The sequence below is a fragment of the Nuphar pumila genome, chromosome 2 (genome assembly GCF_984573655.1).
Source record: "Nuphar pumila chromosome 2, dmNupPumi1.hap1.1, whole genome shotgun sequence".
In the NCBI taxonomy this organism is placed as follows: Eukaryota; Viridiplantae; Streptophyta; class Magnoliopsida; order Nymphaeales; family Nymphaeaceae; genus Nuphar; species Nuphar pumila.
The window spans coordinates 114,654,240-114,674,726 of record NC_143250.1 but is presented as its reverse complement, the minus strand read 5'-3'; the positions used below and the strand labels follow the sequence as shown (position 1 = coordinate 114,674,726).

The following is a 20,487-nucleotide window of genomic DNA, read 5'->3' as shown; positions in this document are numbered from 1 at the left end:
AGTGATTTTGTTGAACTATAAAATCCATGCTACATTTGATCTGTGAAGTTCACCAGACGTAATCTCTTTAGTTTACAATATACACCAACTCCAATCAGCGGGCATCATTGCTGACCTCAATGTTCCATTAACAAACTTTTGCACTTTGTTTAATCATTTTAATTGAAGCACAAACTTACCACTCCAACTATAGAAGCTGAGTACGTATCTCAGACTTAATCCCCAGAGAGGTTTTCTCAGCTTTAACAACTATTGGTAGATACAGGTTGCCTGCTTATCTCAATAACTTCAAACCTCCATACAAACAAAAGTTCTATCTATATCATCAACAAGCACCTTTTGCAGTCGTACCAACATGTTGAACTCAAATTCCCCCTTGCTTCACAAGCAGACATTCATGATGTTATCTCCTTTATGTGAAATAATCATGATATACATTTTTCCAGCAGTTCTTTAGGCATTCATCCAATCAATGCTTGATGGTTCTTAGCCTTTGCCTCATATCAAGGATTAGAAATCTGGTGTCTCCCCAGTAGTTTGCTTATGCATTTAAGATATACAGCTTGTTGAAGTTTTCAAAGGATTATGATAGCTGTTCAATTCACAATTCCTACTTGATCATTAATTAACTTATGGATGTGGGAGGAAAGATTTATTCATCTCATTTATCATAATTTACATTATTACCAGTGTTCTTTGTTTATCTAAAGACACTCTTGCCCTCATCCTTAATAATTGTGCTACTATTTATATATAGGTTGCACCATGTCATTACAAGGAGGTGAACACTTTTTCCATTTTCATTTCAGGTTCATCAGAATCTTAGTAAAAAAAATTGACATTTTTACACCATTAACAAACAAACAAACTCAGCTGAGATGACTGGACAGATCATTCAATAAATCAAACATCTAGAAAAATTGATAACATGAACAGATAGAAAAGCTGTGAGCAGTTGATCACCAACCTCCAAGTCAATTATCTTCAAGTATCATGGTGTTCTAAGGATGATCCTTGCGTGGTTTCTGCAAACAACACTGTAATACTTAATGTAAGTGAAACAAATTTCAGAAGAAAACCTGCTAAAAAATAAGGAATGAGCTTCTACAATGGTGAGTGATGATGAAAATGATAATGTCTTCCTTACTACAACACAACGGAAGTTGAAAAAAAAATCCTCTAAAAAATTCCTCTTTTACAAACAAATGTGCAATGACGGAGAAAATTATAGAGATCTAGTAGAAAATGAAAAACCAAAGGGGACCATTTCTTACTTTTTAAGAAATACATGTATTGAGAATCCTTGGCAGAGCCCCATTATGAGTTTAGGAAATAAGTAGAATGATATTGATCGCAGACTTCAAGTAGCTCCCTGTACTGCCAGATCGAGGGAAGATCATCGTACAGCTCTAGCTTCTGGCACAATGTGAATCACTAATGTCAACACCATCTTCAAATTCGGTGCAACAGATGCACCAAAAAGGTCTTAGCTCTACCAGAAGCTCACCGTGCCACGATCATATGAAAGATGAATACCGCCAAATGATAGAAATATTCAAATTCTAGACTTTTCCGATATTAGCGGCATCATACCGATCAGTCAATAAGGCCACCATCATTCTGCTCTGAACCCGGATAAGAACGCTTGAAAAACACTCAGTTCCTCCACAGAATAAGAAGGAACCCTTCTTCCCACCATTTTTATGATCTCCTTCACCTTGTAATGATTCTCAGGGCCCTTCACAAGCCCGTGTAACAGTTTATGAACGGTCCGCACATTCGGAAACCAGTTTCTGTCCATGCTCTCCTTACAAAGCATAAACGCCAAGCCAAAATCTTCGCTTTCGCAGAGGTAATGAATCATCGTCTGGTAGATCCTCGAATTGGTCGTGTAACCGAACTCCTCCATCCTGAAGAAGTACTTCTTCGCCATTTCGAGATTGCCCGCAACGCAGAAACCCTTGATAATCAGATTATACGTCGTCTCGTCCGGCCTAATCCCCAGGGACACCATCTTCCGCATCATATTCCTCGCCTGCCAATTCTTCCTCCTGATGATGAGATACTGAATTCTGACATTGAAAGTGGCGGCATTGGGCCGAACCCCCTTCATCACCATCCTGTTCCAAATCCCATCTGCGACCTTCCCTTTGCCGCTCTTGTAGTACGCGGCGAGAAGCGTGGTGTAGGAGACGACGTCGGGTGAGATTCCGGCGAGCTTCTCCATTGCCGCCAAGAGGAGGGAGGCGGAATCCAAGGCACCCATGCCGCAGAAGGCCTTGATGAGGATGTTGTAGGAGAAGAGGTCGGGGGAGAGGCCGAGGGCGAGCGGTGTCTCGTAAAAGAAGAGGCGGAGATCGTCGAAGCGGCGGCAGAGGGCGAGGGCGGTGAGGGTGGCGTTGAAGGATTTGGTGGTGGGCGGGGAGGGAAGGCAGCGGAAGGCGCGGAGGGCGTGGTCGGGCATACCGGCGCGGCCGTAGAGGAGGATGAGGCGGGCGAGGAAGGCCTGTCTCCGGCGGCAGTGGGGGAGGGCGGCCTGCTCCTCGAGGAGAAGCTCGACGAGGTCGAAGCGGCGGGCGCCAGCGAGGCGCGAGACGGCGTCCTGGTAGGCGAACCGGTTCTCGAGGAGGACTCGGTTGTGGGTGTTGGCCTTGAAGAGCAGGAACAGCTTCTCCGGGTCGCGCTCCTGCTTCACCCTCGCGAGGATGTGCTGGTGGTGGCGACTCGGTGCGGAGGCGGTGGTGGTGCAGAGCGTCCGGGCATTGCGTAGGAGCATAGACATTGGATCATTATTTTGCACATTTTTTTGCTTCAAAATATTTATGCAATTCATTAATTGCAATTTTATCACCGTTGCTTCTTGATAAATCGTTGACTGTGTCACAAAGATATGGGTACGACCCGATACGTGACTCGAGTTCGACATGCATGTTGATTTTTTTTTTCAAAATTAAGATAGGCAGCACACATTTTTTTAATATTTTAATCAATAAAAATATTTTTTGATGATTTAATATAAAAATATCTTATGTAGTGAAATGTTAATAAAAAGTAATAAAATAATAATTTTAAGATATTAAATTAAAGTTTGCACGTGTCATAGTCTTGTTTGGGTGTTAGTGTCTCCGACTCGTGTCACCCATGACACACCCTTAGATGCTGTGTCATTGTGACATAGAGCGTGGAAGATGGTGCCTACTATTTTACTGGTTTGAGCTCAGTCTGATGTTCTCTGTATTTCGAGAAAGGTGCACACGCAGTTTAATTCAAGTTTACCATATCGAGATCGACCGTTAAAATCTAGTGCCTGCCTACAAATTTGAGTTCTTTGGCTTAAATCTGCTTTTGAAATTTCTATTGTGGTTATGTTTCTTAATAAAGATCCAGATCCGGATCAGATACTGGCATTTGTGATACCAGATCTAATGATCCGTTTGCCTTTACTCTTTACTTATGAGGAAAGATGAAATGGGATCCCTTTGAACCAATTGTGACCCATATCCAGCCTTATATGCACACCCATGTCTGGATCCAGTAACACTTGACCATGAATGTTTCAGATCCAACCCGTGTTTAGCCATGTGAAGGTTCAAATTCTATAGTTTACAGCTGTGAATCTATGCATTTATTTTTTAAATGAGCGAGCTTAAGCTTAGTGTAGTATGTTTAAAATATAAATTCTATTGTTTTTTTATTTTAAAAAAGTTTTTTTTAAGTTAAGTCGCAAAGCGATCGAGCAACCCATTGATATCCCTGTTTTACACAGCCAGCAGGTCTCCTTACCTGGATGTCGAGGTTCGTATTGAGTTGGATACTTCAGACAAACCCAACCCATTGATACCCTTGTTTTTCTCCTCTTCCTGTGACACCCAAGTCATCTAGGTCAGATTATCAACCCAACAAAAATCATACTGCAAACCGGGTCCACATGTCACTCACTCTGGTCATCTTTGGATCGACCCAAATAATTTGTGCAATCTTTGTCTTATTTTGTGCCACACATGAAATCTTAGATGAACAGATAGTCCGTCCTAGGGGTGGCAATCGTGTCGGGTTGGCGGGTCAGCATACCTCAACCCGAACCCGACCCGTTTATTAAACGGGTCGACTGTGGCAAACACGAACCCGGCCCGTTTAATAAACGGGTAACCCGACACGACCCGCCAACCCATTTAATAAATGGGTTGGGTTGGGTCGGGTAAACGGGTTCTCAGGTTCACGGGTCAGGTTGTCGGGTCGGGTTGACGGGTCGGGTTGACGGGTCGGGTTGGCAGACGGGTTGGCGGGTTGGCATACCCCCAACCCGAACCCGACCCGTTTAATAAACGGCGTACGCGGGTCGACCCGTTTATTAAACGGGTTGGCTTAAGCCCAACCCGAACCCGCCTAAGAGGCCGGTTGGCCTGCGGGTCGTGTGAGGTTTTGCCACCCCCTAGTCCGTCCATCCTCTCATAACATTGTAGTAGCAAGTTATGATTTACCAGAAACTTGAGAAAATTTCATACTAGCTAAGTGTAGTTATATGAAAATTATTTTCCCTAAACATCTATTTTTTACAAACTTGGTATGTGGATGCTGACATCAAGCTTTATTTAAATAACCGCCTGTAAGACGTCTTATAAATCTAAGTTGTTTGATTGACATCTTATTTGCCCAACGAAAAAAAATATATTATAGTTTTTAAGACAAATTACCTTGTGTTGGGACGTTGCAGGTTCAAAACCCAATGGTAGGTATCTGCCTAACCCCAGCTTGCCTTTAAAAAAACAATAAAACACAGACCTCCAATTTAAGAAAATTTTCTTCTCCACCTCATTGACTCTTGTCCGACCCTGAGATGATTTGGATCTAAATAAGGTTGATGATATCGGACCTCAACATGTCCAATCTAAAAGTGTTCCTTTATTAGCAAGGGGTGGGTTTTGTGGTTGTAATCGCTGGGTGAGATTGCTAATCTCACCCAACGTTTTGCACGATCCGCCCTCATATGTCTACAGCTGGATCTTTTTTTTTATACTCGAAGAAACCGCCCCAGGTGCAAAGACCTAATCGCGCTGGCTCAAATATGCCTATAGCTGGGTTTTTGTGAATGCATGATAGACATGCTCCAACCCTTTAATGCATTCAACTAGGGATGGCAATGGACCGGGGCAGGGGCGGGGGACAAGGTCTCCACCAATGCCTTGTCTTAAAATTTTGCCCTCCATCTTTGACTTCATCCCCGCATTGGTTTTGATTTTAACTTCCATCCCCGGTTCATTCTTTGTTTCATGTCCTCCATCCTCGGTCCAAATGAGGTGAGGTGGGGTGGGACCTTGTTTTTTCGGTCCTTCTGTCATTGTTGCCTTCTACCTTCCACCATTAGAGGAAAGAGAGGAGAGAAATAAAAGCTCATGCAGCTTGTTAGAGGAAGGATAGGAAGGAAAAGAAGGAGAAAAGAGAGATTCGAGAAAGGAATTTATGTTAAGATTATATATATATAAGATTTTATAATATGTATAAGGATATAACAGTAATTTTCTTAACAGAGATCGGGGATGAGGTGGGGCAGGGTAAATCCATCTCCGCACGGGTTTTTATTTTAAGCCTCATCCCCAGTTCATTCTCCGTTTTATGTCCTCTATCCCCAGTCCAAATGGTGCAAGGTGGGCAGGCCCCGGTCCACTGCCATCCCTAGATTCAAGTGAAGTTAAGGTTGCCTCTATGTAAATAATAAACAAAAAAGAAAGAAATAACAAGTCCACAATAGTGTATGTTTGTTTCATGCCTTTCCTATGAAGGAAGCTCTCTTTTATAGGAAGGAGAGATTCTTTTCTAAGAAGAGTGAGCTAAACATTTCACAAGAAATATATAGTGGGGCCTACTACCAAAATGGGTTTGCATTTCTCTCCATGAGTAAGCACTTTCTCTCTTGGACATCCATTTCAAGAGAAAATAGCTTCCCTTGGGTGATGTAACAAATGCCCCCGAAAATATTTAGATAATATCATGTCCAAATAAAAGAAAGTTGTAAAAAGATGCATGGTGGACGGCTAGTGTTGCACCCACTGGTTTATTGAGGTTTGTGCTGGACGAACCCGGTTGAAATTAGAAGATGGCTAGTCGAAAGACTCGGTTTCGCAATCGATGAGTACTCCAAACATAGTTTGACGGACACAAGAGAGGATCAAACTTGTTGTTCTTCGATCTTGGGACCGGTGGATAGCGTGCCAGAGCCTCTGAACCCTAGTTGACATGATGAGAATGAGGCTAGAGGTTCCTCGTGGTGATGAATGAGGTGGCTCTCGTGAAACAGGGTCCAAATTATCAATCGGGTAGATGTGGTTTTGGGCTTAATAGGTAGTTCAGGTATGGAACAAATTCTTAATCATGTGGAGCTTGGACCAAAGGTCCTAGGGAGGTCTAGTAATGTATGGAAGGGTATGGTATAAGTGTTGGATAGAAGAGAACGATATTGATGGTCAAAGGTTACCGATTTAAGAAAATTAGAGCAATCAGGGTCTTGACGAGATGTAGTTTTGGGTTCGAAAAGGGGTTCAGTTGTGAATCTAAGTCTAGAACTTGTAGGACTTAGTCCAAGGGTTCTAGGGAGGACTAAGGATATGTGAGAAGGCTTGGTATAATTGTTGAGCATAGGAGATGGTTATACTAGGTTAGGGAAGCTTGATTTAGGCAAAGTAGGTAACCGATAAAGAGCAATTTTGGTTTTCGAGTTTCATAAATTAGGGAGAAGCTAATCTAAGGCTATAAGGAGATCCTTGGAGGTTTGTAACAAGTTGAAATGATGTCTCCCACATTTTGCAACTCTGACACACGATCCAAAATGCAGCAACACAGCTGTGATCGATGAAAAGCAAATACCACACAGTCGGGACACTGGGAAAGCTTGAGCCTTTAGACGAGGATGAACATCTAGCCCTTGAAAACCTGGTACAATGTGATTCAGAGAGAATAGAGAGAGAAGAAAATATTAGGAGAAAGAGATGCCCAAAGAAAGAATCAATTAAAGAAAGGGAAAGGAAAAGGAAAATCAATTACAATACTTGCATAATCTCTAAATAGAGACCTTAGGCTACTTTATATTAAGGGTGGCAATCAGGTCAGGTTGGTGGGTCTGGTCGGATCGGCAGGTTAGCAAACCTCAACACGAACCCGACCCATTTATTAAATGGGTCGGTTGTGGCAAACACGAACTTGACCCATTTATTAAATGGGTAACCCGACACCACACAGTTAACCCATTTAATAAATGGGTCGGGTCAGGTAAACGGGTTGGCGGGTTAGAGGGCAAGTTGGCGGGTCAGGTTCGAGTAAACGGGTTGGTGGATGGGTCAAGGTCCGGTAAACGGGTTGGCGGGCGGGTTGATGGGTCGGGTTTGGGTAAACGGGTTGACCCGCCCGCCTAACCCGTTTATTAAACGGGTCAGGCGGGTTGGCATACCCCTAACACGAACCCGACCCATTTAATAAACGGGCTAGGCGGGTCGACCCATTTACGACACGAACCCGTTTAAGCCAAACCCGAACCCGGCTAAGAAGCGGGTTGGCGAGTCGTGCCAGATTTTGCCACCCCTACTTTATATAGTGTGTGACTTAGGTTTGGCTCCAGTCTCAATCCAAAAATAAAATACTAACCCATAAACTCCATACATCATCTATTTGCCAAAACAGGATTTTAACTAGAAGTTAGAACTAGACTAGAGAGAAGCTTAGTTAGCCTAACTGAGTCTCTCTCTAACTAGGTTCTAGTTACCTTAACCAGGTTACTAAAAACATAATTAAAATAAAATAAAAATATATTTTGTTCGACCCATGTTACAAAATAGAAAATAAAAAGTAGGAGAGAGATATATCCTCATCCAATTTAAAAAGTAGGAGGTGCCCCTTTCTTTCTTTTCTCATTAACAAAGTGCCCCCTACTTGATGTCTTTGTAGCTCATCTAATTTAGTCACTTTTCTTTCATTTTTTTTCTCCTTTCTTGATGTGCCAAGTGTCTAAGAAAAGTTTTTTCACTTATAGTGAGTTCTCCTTATTTGTCATGTATCTTCATTGTAGGACTTATATCTTTCTCACTTGCTTGAATAGAAAAAAGACATGTGTCATTTGACTTTTTCACCCTACCATCAACCACATAGGCTTCTACATTAACATACTGGACCCCACACAAGCTGAAATTTTCTCTCTATAAACATGAGGTAGGATCTTGAATTTAGAGTACAGATCCTTGAGCATTTTTCATAATATGAGTCGAATAGTAAGTGTAGATGATGACTTCTGGATCTTGATCCATACAGACCCGACTCCCTATTCTTTAAATAAATTGAATACCAAAACCCATTTTCCTGCTACACTCGATCCATTGGAGCAAAAAACCAAGACATTAATACTAAAATCAAAAGAACATCAAAATAAATTGGAGCTAATTTCAGACCGTAACATCTAGCTAAAACTGGTAAACGAACTGAAAGCTCACGACTTAGCTCAGTTTGGCTTGTCTCAAACTTGTTCATGATCAATTTATATAGCAGATGAGCATTGAACAAATTGTTTAGCTTAAATGAGTTGACCCAAACACAAGGTATTCAGCTCGGCTAAGGAGAGCTCATAAAGATACAAAAACATATTTGTTTAAGTATAACATATTTTAAGTGTAATATATAAAAAAATGTAAAAGATATATATACAAAAATAAAGATGCATGAAAATTAAATATATACATAAAATATGAACTATTAAGTGTAATATATAAAAATTATGTATATTTAAATATTGTTTACATGAGCCAACTCATGTTTTGCTCGTCTCATTTAGGGATGAGCCGAGCTTGGCTCGGCTACACACAAACACAAACCGAGTCACGAACATGCTGTAAACAAGCCAAGCTTGAACAGGCCCTGTTGGGTTCGATCAGCTCGTTTACCAGCTCTACAGCTAGCCATGCCAAATAATCCCGTTTTTGAACGTACAGGCTTCACCTGGGGCCACAATCTTAACCCGAGTTAAAGTAAGGACTTTTAATTTTTCACTGAAAAGAAAAGCTTTGTTAAAGAATCAAAGTTCAAAATAAGAACGCTGAACAGGGAGATACTCTCAGTGAATACTGAATCGGTCTGATGTTTTTTTACGTACATGCTCTTCCAGTGGTGGCTTCTTATAGGTTTGCTTTAATGGTCCTTTTTCAAAAAAAAAAATGAGGATATTATAGGCATAAAAAATTTATATGTTCAATCCTTCCTGCACTTTTTTAATATCGTTGGATCTAATGTTTGTAGCAGGCATCTGCACCATTGGTTTTCACTCTTTTCTTTTGAGTGAGGATCAAGTCAGAACACCTTAGATGCTGTTCTAAAAATGAACGGCAGCTGTCAATTAAAAAAGAACCCATCAATTAATATTAAAAGGGTGACCACATATATAGGATGAAAATTGAATTAAATATATATTAAAGTAAAGAAAAATATAAAGCAAATAATACCTATTATGCCCTCTTCCTTGTTTTTTAAAGGCTATGATTCTTCATTGTCATCTCTCATTTAAAGTTGAAAAGAGTATAAGTGCAAAGTACAAGTGCTATCTCTCTCTCTCTATCTCAGTGGTAACTCTAAAATTATCTCTATTTTTAACTCAAGTAATAAGGTTAGAAAATTCATGATCATGATAGCGGAGGCAAAGCTACCAATGCAGCCTGTCTTTTGTCGAAATGAAATACTTTCTTCCTTCTCTTTATCAGCTGTAGGTAGGGATGCCAGTGGATAGAGGGAAAATAGGGCCCCGCCCCGCCCCGCCCCGTCCCGCCTCACCCTGTTTAGACTGGGGATGGAGGACATAAAATGGGGATGGAGGCCGGGATGAAGGTTAAAATCAAAACTCGGGGATGAAAGCGAGGATGGACTTATGCTTTTCCCCACCCCGCCCCCATCTTGTTTCCAATCCTGGTTAGTAAAATAACTAAAATACTTTTAGAGATGACAGTGGTTCCGGGAAAAAACGGGGCCCCACCCTGACTTACCCCATTTGAACCAGGGATGGAGGACATGAAACGGGGATGGAGGTTAAAATCTAAACCTGTGCGGGGATTAAGAAGGGGATAAAGAGCAGGATTTTGAGATGGGGTGAGGGTGGAGACCTTGTCTCCCCGGTCCACTGCCATCCCTAGCTGTAGGTTTTGTTTCCAATTCACCGTCTTCAACCAAAGGCTCACACTCTCGTAGCAGTAAGAGAGTTTACTGTGCACTTACTCCATAAGCAATCGGAGAAAGAGAGAGCATCCGCTAATAATGGGGTCCTTCAGGTATCTAAGTCCATTTCTTAGTTCTCCATCAATTTGCACGTAGCAAGTAGGAAGTCTAATGGCTAGCTATGGGCATTCTTTACATCGTTGACGTCTTGTGCATGAAACCTGGTTAGGGGGATCTACCTCAATATGGTTTGTAAGAATGCCTTCTTGTTTTTTGTATTGATTCCTTACCATCCATACAGTGTGGACTGTGCTGACTTTCAATGTTAAGTCATGTTTTGCAAATCAGACCTCATAGATATCTTCAGCATAATTCATTTGTTAGGAGTTGGCTGTTGTATGGTGTTTTTCTAATAAAAAATATGGCGTTAGGAGCTTTGAAATCTATGAAACTTTTGGGTCTTTGATTTTCTTATAAAGGCCTGCTCACATGTCATAATTGGATTTGAAAAAATAGGGAAATTAGAACCGTCTGCACACTCCTAACATGGTAAGAGGAACAATTCACGTTCCAATCTTGATTTTGACTACCAGCAGGAGTTCTGCTGGGTAAAGCAGGGAGCAAATTGTTAAAAATTCAGAACTTATCCACCAGAAATTGGTGGGACTGAAGTTTGGAGGCGCACATCAAGGACACTTTCTTAAAAGGACAGTTGCCTCAACGGGGTTGAGCCTGAGTGTAGAAGTTGGGATACAACCAAGTCTGCACCTCAGGTGCAATACTAACATCTCCTGGCACTAACTAAGCTAGTCACCATGACACAACTACCTTGAACAGCTTCGCATGAAATAATAGGAGAGAGAAAAAAAAAGAGCACATGAAGAAGAAACTCACTGATCGACTGACCTAAGGCAATTGAGTTTATATAGACTCAGCTTCCATGGGTCCATAAAGGCCCATTAAAGGTCCAAACAGGTAGCATGCACTTATTAAGGTGCAAACGGATAGCATGCACCCATTAAAGCCCAAATGGCCACCCACGATAGGTTGTCTGTGCCCAACAATGGGTTAAGAGTGCCCACTAACGTCTCAACGTCTTGACACATTGAGGCTAGCCTTTTGTCTCCCAAAAAGTAAAAAAAGACCTTTAACCGCCTTGGTCAACCATCAAAACATATAAGAAAATTAAAGCTTATTAAGTGAACAAATTTATCCAAAAAGAATTAATAAAAAGTTTCTCAAAGTCAAACCAAGACAAGACAAGACCGAACTGAGTTAAATATGAATCCAAGTACAAGTCCAAAGCCAAATCCAAATTCAAGTCCAACTTTAAAGTTTAATTGACGAGCCCAAGATCCAAGCCCCTTAAGGACCTTTAAACCTTTATTTAGTATGAGCAAGATTCAAACAGTCTCAACAACTAAGTAGCTAAGCTTTGAACTTATTTTCTATTGTGGACTTGTTAGGCTTATTCACAGACATATTCTTTTCATGTAACCATGTGTCATCAATATATAAAACTTGCATATATTTAGGGTCTTATGTAGTATATCACTTCATGAGTGCTCTAGAAACAACCTCAATCTCATAAAAGGTGACCCACACCTTCACACTCATATAGGCTAATATGTCAAAAGTATAAATTTGTTTAAATATCTTTAACCAATTTGGCCTACAGATCTCATTAAGAGTACTCATCCGCATATCACAAGTTTTCAAGCACTTTCATCAAAATGGGACTTGAAAATACTATTTATCTTCATATATTCTTTATTGCCCACTCAATTACTCTAGTAACTTGTTCACATTGAACCAAGAACTCAATCAACCGAATTGCTTGGTTGGTTTTCATCACGGGTAATTTCTTTGGTAGGTTTTAATCTCATCCCCTAAGATGTATTTTTAATGATTTTACATAAAAGACCTTTCATAAGTGAATCTACTAAATTTTGGAAAGATTTTACATATTTTACTGAAATTAATTATTCGTTGTTTGAGTAAATTATTTATAGTATTGTGCTTTAGATTGATATGTTTTGATTTTCTATTATATATAATGCTCTTTGCTTTATATATCAACTTAGCTACCATAATGTGTTATAGGAGGCAAGGGTTTGCTACCCAATGGAATCTCAATCAAAAGATTTCTCAGCCATTCATTTTTTACACTAGCAGATGCTAGTGCTATAAGCTTAGCCTTCATAGTGGATTGGATTATGATGGTTTGCTTCTTAGATACCTGTGATATTGCCCCATATTCAAGGGTAAAGACTTATCCACTTGTGGATATGGAATCATCCATATCTGAATTTTAATTTGCATCACTATATCTCTCAAGGTTAGCAGGTTCCCTCGTATAGAATAATCCATAATCCATTGTCCCTTTAAGGTACTTCAGGATCCTTAGGATAGCATCCCAATGCTTATGTAGAATGTTATGTTTGATATAGTTACATTTATAGCATACATAAGACTTTCAATAATACTAACATACTCAAGTTGGGAAATACCTCTTTCAGTGTATTTAGATAATTTAACACTGAGATCAAAATGAGTGTTAATAGCCTTGCTATCAAAACAATTAAATTTTTTAAGCAAATTTTTAATGTAATGTGATTGAGTTAAACTATATCTATGTTCATGTCTAATAAGTTTGATTCCAAGAATTATATCAACACGACCCATTTTTATATCAAAATTAAATGACAAAAATTTCTTAGTGTCATTTATACATTATATACTATCAACTTGTCATCTATATATAAGCAAATTATGATAATGTTTATATGATCAACCTTAGTATAAACATATTTTTCAGATTCAAAAGTGTTAAATCCAAAACTAAAAATCATTTGGTCAATTTTTTCATGTCATTGCTTTAGAACTTGTTTTAATCCATATATGAACTTAAACAATTTACAAACTTTGCTTTCTTAACTAGAAAATACAAAACCTTTAGGTTGTTCTATGTAAATCCCTTCTTCTAAGTTGCCATTTTTTTTAAAGAAAGATGTTGTGGGGCAACTCTGAGATTTTATTAAAAAAAAAAAATTACAAATGATCACCTAAGATAGGGTAGCCAATCTGGTGGCTTGTCCTTCCAAAACAGATTATTACATGAACATAACCAAAAGAGAACAAAATCCATGGCCAACATAAGCCCCTTGGATAACACCCTGTCAACATATAGTTCTAAGTTGTCATTTAGAAAAGAAGTTTTAACATCCATTTGATGAATTTTAAGTTTAAAAATTGAAGCTAAGACTATAAAAACTCTAATTGAAGTGATTCTAGAGACTGAAACATACATGTCAAAATAATCAATCTCAGTTTTTTGTTTAAAGTCTTTTGCTACTAGTCTCGCTTTAAATTTATCAATTAATCCATCTACTCTAAATTTTCTTTTGAAAATTCATTTACAACTAAGTGGTTTAAAACCATGTGGTAATCCAGCTAAAACCCATTATTTTTTAGGATAGAATCAATTTCACTTTGAATAGATTCTTTTCAAGATGGAGCATCAGGTGACGACATAGCTTTAGAAAAAGTTAATGGATCTCTATCAATCATGTAGAGATGAAAATCTATTCTAAAATCATTTGATTTTCTTATTCTCTTACATTTTCTAATTTCTAGATTTTCATGTTCTAAAACACATTTTTTGGATATAGGTTCACAAAAAATATTTAGAGAAGAAAGATTTTGCAAATCTTTAAAGGTTATATCTTCTCTAAATTTAGCTTGTATAGATTCACAAATTACTTTAGTCTCAAAGTTCATAAATCTATATAATTTATTATTTTGAGAGTAGCCAATAAAGAGACGTGTTAATTTTAGGTCTCGACTTAGTATGGTTAGTCTCATTCAATCTGATATAAGCAATACAACCCTAAATTTTAAGATAACTTAAATTTGGTTTTCTATTTTTTTATAATTCATAAGGATTAACTTTTAATTTCGAGTAAGACACATAATTCAAAATATAAGATATACTAAGCAAAGCTTCTCCCCATAAATTAAAATCAAGACCAAAACTAATAAGCTTTGCATTCACCATATCAATTAAAGTTTGAAATTTTCATTCTGCAACACCATTATGTTCAAGAGTGTAAGATGTAGTGTTTTGTCTATATATGTCATGTTCTTCACAAAATTTTATAAAATCATGAGATAAATATTCTCTACATCTTTTGACCTAAATAAAGCAATTTTGCAATTGTGAAAAATCCCAACTTCAACCTTAAAATTCTTAAATTTCTCAAGTGACTCATCTTTGCTTTTCATAAGATAAACATAAGCAAATTTAGAGAAATCATCAATGAAAGTTATGAAATATAGATTACCCCCATGAATTAGAGTATTTTTCAAATCACAAACATCACTGGAATCATCTAAACCCACTTGAGGTGCATAAACATTAATAATATCCGTACCTAATACTAATTTAATAAGTAAAATTCTATCACCCTTCCTACGGACCTCAACTACATTATCTATATACTGACGACTCATAACAATCCCTACTCCATTCCTATTCCTATTTATTCCTGTATACCAAATCTTATATCTCCAAGGTTCTATCACTTTAGCTTTCTCACCTACCCATTTGGTCTCTTGAAGACATAAAATATCAATCTTTCTCCTACACATAACATCTACTAACTCTACCAACTTACCAGTTAAAGACCTTATGTTCCAAGTGGCTAACCTAATTTTATGGTCTTGGACTAACTTCTTTACCCCCACCCGTCCAACAAAGTGAGGGAACCCTTGCCTATTTGACACCACACCCGAGCGCCGGTGTGACGCGTCGCTTCTGGGCGACGACCTAGCAACCCTTACCCATTTATCACTGCCTCCGGGCCTAGAGAGTACAGCGCGTCGCTCAGTAGGGAACGCCCCAACGAAATTCTCATATTGGTTCATTTTCATAGGATATGACAAAGTTTTAATGCTGGCTGTCACAGGCCTACCGCAACCCTCCTCCTTTATCCGGGCTTGGGACCGGCAGTGTATAACTAAACAGTTATACACAGGCTATAAGGGACTAGAAAATAGTTGATGTCCCCAAGCTTAAACAACTCACTCCTTTGCACCTAAAAGGCTATTTATTAAATCCTTATTGTTCTTATTAAACCAATTTGAGATCGGTGGTAAAAGAGAGAGAAGAGAGTTGGTGGTTTGACCACTCAGTGCCTAAGTCCACGAGAAGAGAGGTTAAATCTTATTGCTTCCTTAGGCCCAAGCCTTTACATTTTATAAAACTCTCACACAAGGTAAGATTAAGTTCACATTTTGACAAAAGATTGTGATCATCTTCTTGTTTTTCTACCATCCTCCTTTATTTTCTTTCTTTGTTTATCTTTCTATCTTCTTTAGTTTCCTTGCTAACATTCTTTCCTTGTGAAACAAGTTTATGCATGGAGTCCTCATCTTATTGGGGATTGCCATAGCATTGAAATCCCAACTTAGGTAGGTTACCATACTTTGATTGTGGGATGAGTTGCCATCCTGGGACTCTGTCTGGATTGGGTCAGTGATGTTGAAACTGGCATTGGTATCAATAATACCCCCTCTCTCAAACTTGGTGGGGGAGACATCCACAAGTCAGGTTTGGACCAGATATTCTAAAATGCAAACTTTGTTAATGACTTGGTGAAGATATTTGCAACCTATAAATGAGAAGAAATAAAAGTGGGGACCAATTGATGTTGAGCTACATTTTCTTGAACAAAATAGTAGTCAATTTGAATATGCTTGACCGATTATGGAATACTGAATTGACGGTCATATGGAGAGCAGAGAGGTTGTCGCCGAAAATAGTGGGAGTTTAAGAGATGTAGACGCCAAGAGCTTGGAGAATGAATGTAATCCAAGTGATTTCAGCAGTCGTAGAGGCAAGAAACTTATACTCGACCTCGGTGCTGGATCAAGCAACACTGGGGTGTTTTTTTGCTCTAAGAAATACAATTACCTCCAAGGTCTATGCAATAACCAGAAGTAGAACGATGCAGCGATGCTTTCTTTTCACCCATCCATTATGCTCAGAGGTGTGAGAACATGAGATACTATGATGAATATCATGGTCCTTCAAATGTTTTTGGAATTCATGGCTCAAAAATTTGCCCCTATCGTCTGATTGAAAAACCTTGATATTACTTTGAAACCTATTCATGACCATTTTATGAAACTCATAAAGTTGATAAAAAAAATTAGGTTTAAACTTTAAGGGATGGAATCACACATAACGAGAGCAATCATAAACCATAATAACATAATAATTGTATCCTTGATTTGAGGATTTACTTGCGGGACACCAAATATTACAATGAATCTTATCAAACAGTAAGCTACATATAGAGACATAAATCGAGAAAGGAAGACAACTTGACTTGGCCACATGACAACTATGACAAACACTTATTCTTGGTCCCTTTGTCCTTTATTATAAAAAAATCATCATAAAATTCAAAAAACAATGGTTGATTAGCCTTCAATTGACTCAAGAAAATAAGATTTTTTTTCATTTCAGGGACAACTAAGACATTATCAAGTCTAAGATTTCTCATATCGACATTTAAATTTATGATCCAATGTGAGTGATTTGAAGCTTATTACCATTGTTGATCATGATCTTTTCATGCCCAAAATACCAAGAAAGGTTATGGAGTTTACCTAAGTATGTTGCTATGTGGGACTTCGCACCTGTATTCGAGAACCATCTGTGATCCTGACCATCAAAAACCTACATAGCTGCTAGGCCTGGGGAATGTCACTTGCTTGATACATTTGATTAAATATGTGGTATCACTTTAAAACAGTGTGATTAGGCTTAAAACAAATCTGACAAACAATGCTCTTGCCCTTTTGTTGATTATTTTGCCCCAGTTTTCACTGGCATTTTTGTTTGTTTTGTGATTCTTGATTTGAATTTGAGTTTTGATGCATCTGATGCAAAGACTGATCACTCATCTGCAAGAACCCATGACCTCTAGAGGAAAACTTATTTTCATAACTATTTTAATAACCCCTTTATTTATTGATTTTTTTGTCCTGATACTGGATCACAAAGGCCATATTTTGGTTAGGTCAGCTAGCATTGTCAGATGATTGTAGAGTTCTGAAGGTCTCATGACCTTGAAGCAAAGACACAAGTTGTTTATTCGAGGAGATTGGTAGTTTCATCGTAGTAGTTATGAAGGCCTCATAGCCTTGACCCAAACCACTTAGAAGAGAAAAAACCTTAGCTCGATCATCTACAGGCTGGACAATGACAACCAACTCATCACAAGTATTTTTGAAAGAAGCATTATACTCAGCAAGAGAGAGGTTACCCCAACTTTTGGAGGAGGTAACACTCACACTCTTGAGAATCCAAGGTGAAAGCCTCCTCTAAAGTTGATCGGACTTGAGCAATCGTGTCCAATTCGACAATGAATCCTAACACATCCTTGGATAAGGTGCCTGTGATTCAACCTTTGAGTTGGCAATCCCACTTTTTCTAAGCAATATAGTATGCATTTTCTACATGAACACCATCGATGCTATTCAAGTATTATTCTGGGATGACAATCTTGTTGTCAATGAAACTTTAGAGATCCTGACTCTTGATTGGCCCAAGAGTCGAGTCTTTTAAAGTAAATAATTTGAATTGGTTAATTTCATCGAAACAAAGTTAGAAACATTTAGTGTTGATGGGTAAGAGAACTTGGTAGAAGATTGGGAGGATGACAAAGTGGCCATGGAAGAATGAACTAGATCAAGTCATGACTCAGACTCTGATACCATAAACCGATTTGAGATCGGTCGGAATCGGAAGAGAGAGAGAGAAAGAGAGAGGGAGAGAGAGAGGAAGGAAGGCTAAATCTTATTGCTTCCTTATGCCCAACCCTTTACATTTTATAGAACTCCTCTCACACAAGGTAAGATTAATTTTATATTTTGATAGAGGATTGTGATCATCTTCTTGCTTATCTACAATCCTCTTTTCTTTGCTTATCTTTAAATATTCTTTAGTTTCCTTGCTTTCTTTCCTTGTGAAACAGGTTTATGCGTGGAGTCCTTGTAGAGGCTGGCACAATAGAAGTACCTCTAGTAAAGACAATAACAAATTGGGGTTGTTGAGTTACAGAGAAGAAAAGGGAAGAAGGAGAAGTCAATACAAACTTTGAGGTTTGCTTCGAAGGCTTCTTTCGTTACAGAGTTTGTTTCTCTCTATGTGTGTATTTTTAGGGGTCGAGTCCCTTGTATTTATAGCCTTCGGTTTCCCTCTCTCGACTCAATAGTCAGTTGAGAGAATCACGGTGAGTCCAAGGATTTTGATAAAGCCAAAATATAAATTTTGAATAAAAAACTTTTTGTAAACTGACTCTGCTTATCCATGAGCAGGCCTACTCATGGATAAGCACAACGTGCAGCGCATGGCCACACACACCAACATCTCCCACTTGGACATGAGACTGCTCAGTTTGCTCCCACTATTGTGGGCTTCCTTGAACTGATTACGGATTTTCCGTTAAGAATTTTCTTCGTAATCATACATATCTTAATTCCATATGGGCAACATGCTTGGTAAACAAGTCTTCTGCAATCCCCTTTGTTAAGGGACCAACTACCATATCCGATGTAGGAAGGTAATCTACATATATTTCATTATTTTCAATCATATCATGTATGTAGTGGTATTTTATCATTATGTGCTTGCTCTTGGAACTATCAGCTCCACTTTTCATTAGAGCAATAACAACTTAATTATCACAGTATATATGTACATGTTTGCATAATATATCTATCTTTAAGTCTTTAATGAACTTGTTGATCCATACTGCAAATATCGCAGTTGCATTACACGTGATATGCCCAGCCTCTTGAGTATGGTGAGCCATACAAACCTGTTTCTTATAGGATCACACAACAACTCCTCCTCCAAAAAGGAAGATGTATCCAGAAGTAGATTTCTTGTCATCTTTTCACCTTGTAAAGTCAACATCAGAGTATCCAATCAAATCGAGGTTATCAGCTTGAAAGCTTAGTTGCAAGCCTATAGAACCTTTTAAGTATCAGAATATTCTTTTGACAGCTTGCCAGTGAGGCCATCTTGGATTACTTTGATATCTGCTAACAAGACCTACAACGAAGCTTATGTCAGGTCTTGTACATAGAATCACATACATTAGGCTTCCAATAGCCTGAGCATAAGGAATTTCAAGACTTGGTTGGCCCTCACTTGGGCAATCACTTTTACTTAAGTTTACTCCTTTTGCAACTGAAGTTTCAATAGATTTGGAGTCATTCATTCTATATCTTTTTAGAATATAGTCAATGTACCTTTCTTGGCTTAGACAAAGAGTCCTTGAATCTCTGTTTTGGGTGATTTTAATTCCCAAGATATAGGAAGCTTCACCCATATCTTTCATTTCAAAGTTGGTGTATAACCATTTCTTTGTGTTGATTATTTTTTCATTATCATTACCAGTCAACAGAATATCATCAACATGTAATGATAGGATACATAAAAGACTCTCAGTTTTTCACACATATACATAGTGATCTAATTGATTTGGTTTGTATTCGATCTTTGTAAATGCCTTATAAAAAGCCAAGTACCATTGTCTTGGTGATTGCTTTAACCCGTACAAGGATTTTTTTAACTTGTACACTTTATCATTATTTATCACATAATCTTGTGGTTGGGTCATATATATATCTTCTTTTAAGTCACCATTTAGGAAGGTAGTCTTTATATCCAGCTGCCATATGTTCAGATCATAATGAGTAGCTATGGATAATATTATTCTGATGAACGTAAACTTAGCAACTGACGAATACGTTTTTGTATAATCAATCCATTCCTTTTGGAAAAAACCTTTTACAACTAGTCTTGCTTTAAATTTGTCTATAGATCCATCAACTTTATATTTCTTCTTAAGAACCCATTTATAACCAACTGATTTTCTTGCTTCAGAAATATCAGTTAAATTCCTTACTTGGTTCTTTTCAATAGATTCAATTTCTTCATCCATAGCCCTTTTCCATTCTGATGTCTCTTTTGAATTAATTGCATCATCATATGAGAGATTATTGGTCAACTCATCAAGGTCTACAGAATAACAGAGTTCCTCACATAAATACACATAGTAGTCATCCAAGTAGAACAGAGGAGCTCTTTACCTTTTATGACCACTTAGTCCTTGAGAGATAGAGAGTTCAAAATCAGTTGGTTTGTTGCCTAATTGTTCCACAGTTGGTTCATTACCTAACCATTCTACAATTGGTTCATTACCTAACTATTCATCCTGATCATCTAGC

The 20,487-nt window shown here is 38.3% G+C and overlaps 1 protein-coding gene across 1 annotated transcript; it reads right to left on the bottom strand.

Annotated features, from left to right (window-relative positions):
- Window positions 1-1,713: 1,713 nt before the first annotated feature.
- LOC149846824 (pentatricopeptide repeat-containing protein At1g80150, mitochondrial-like) lies at window positions 1,714-2,782 on the bottom strand. The gene is made up of 2 exons (XM_089992589.1): window positions 1,788-2,782; window positions 1,714-1,738 (listed from the first exon to the last, which is right to left on the bottom strand). Exons 1-2 carry the CDS (start codon window positions 2,780-2,782, stop codon window positions 1,714-1,716), a joined length of 1,020 nt encoding a protein of 339 aa, XP_089848715.1.
- Between the last annotated feature and the right edge of the window lie 17,705 nt (window positions 2,783-20,487).

Excerpts from the sequence above, each read along its gene's own strand:
- LOC149846824 (XM_089992589.1), bottom strand. The coding sequence starts at position 2,782 with ATGTCTATGCTCCTACGCAATGCCCGGACGCTCTGCACCACCACCGCC. Across the intron at positions 1,739-1,787 it reads GAGAGCATGGACAGAAACTG|GGCCCTGAGAATCATTACAA; the intron begins GTTTCCGAATGT and ends GGGCTTGTGAAG.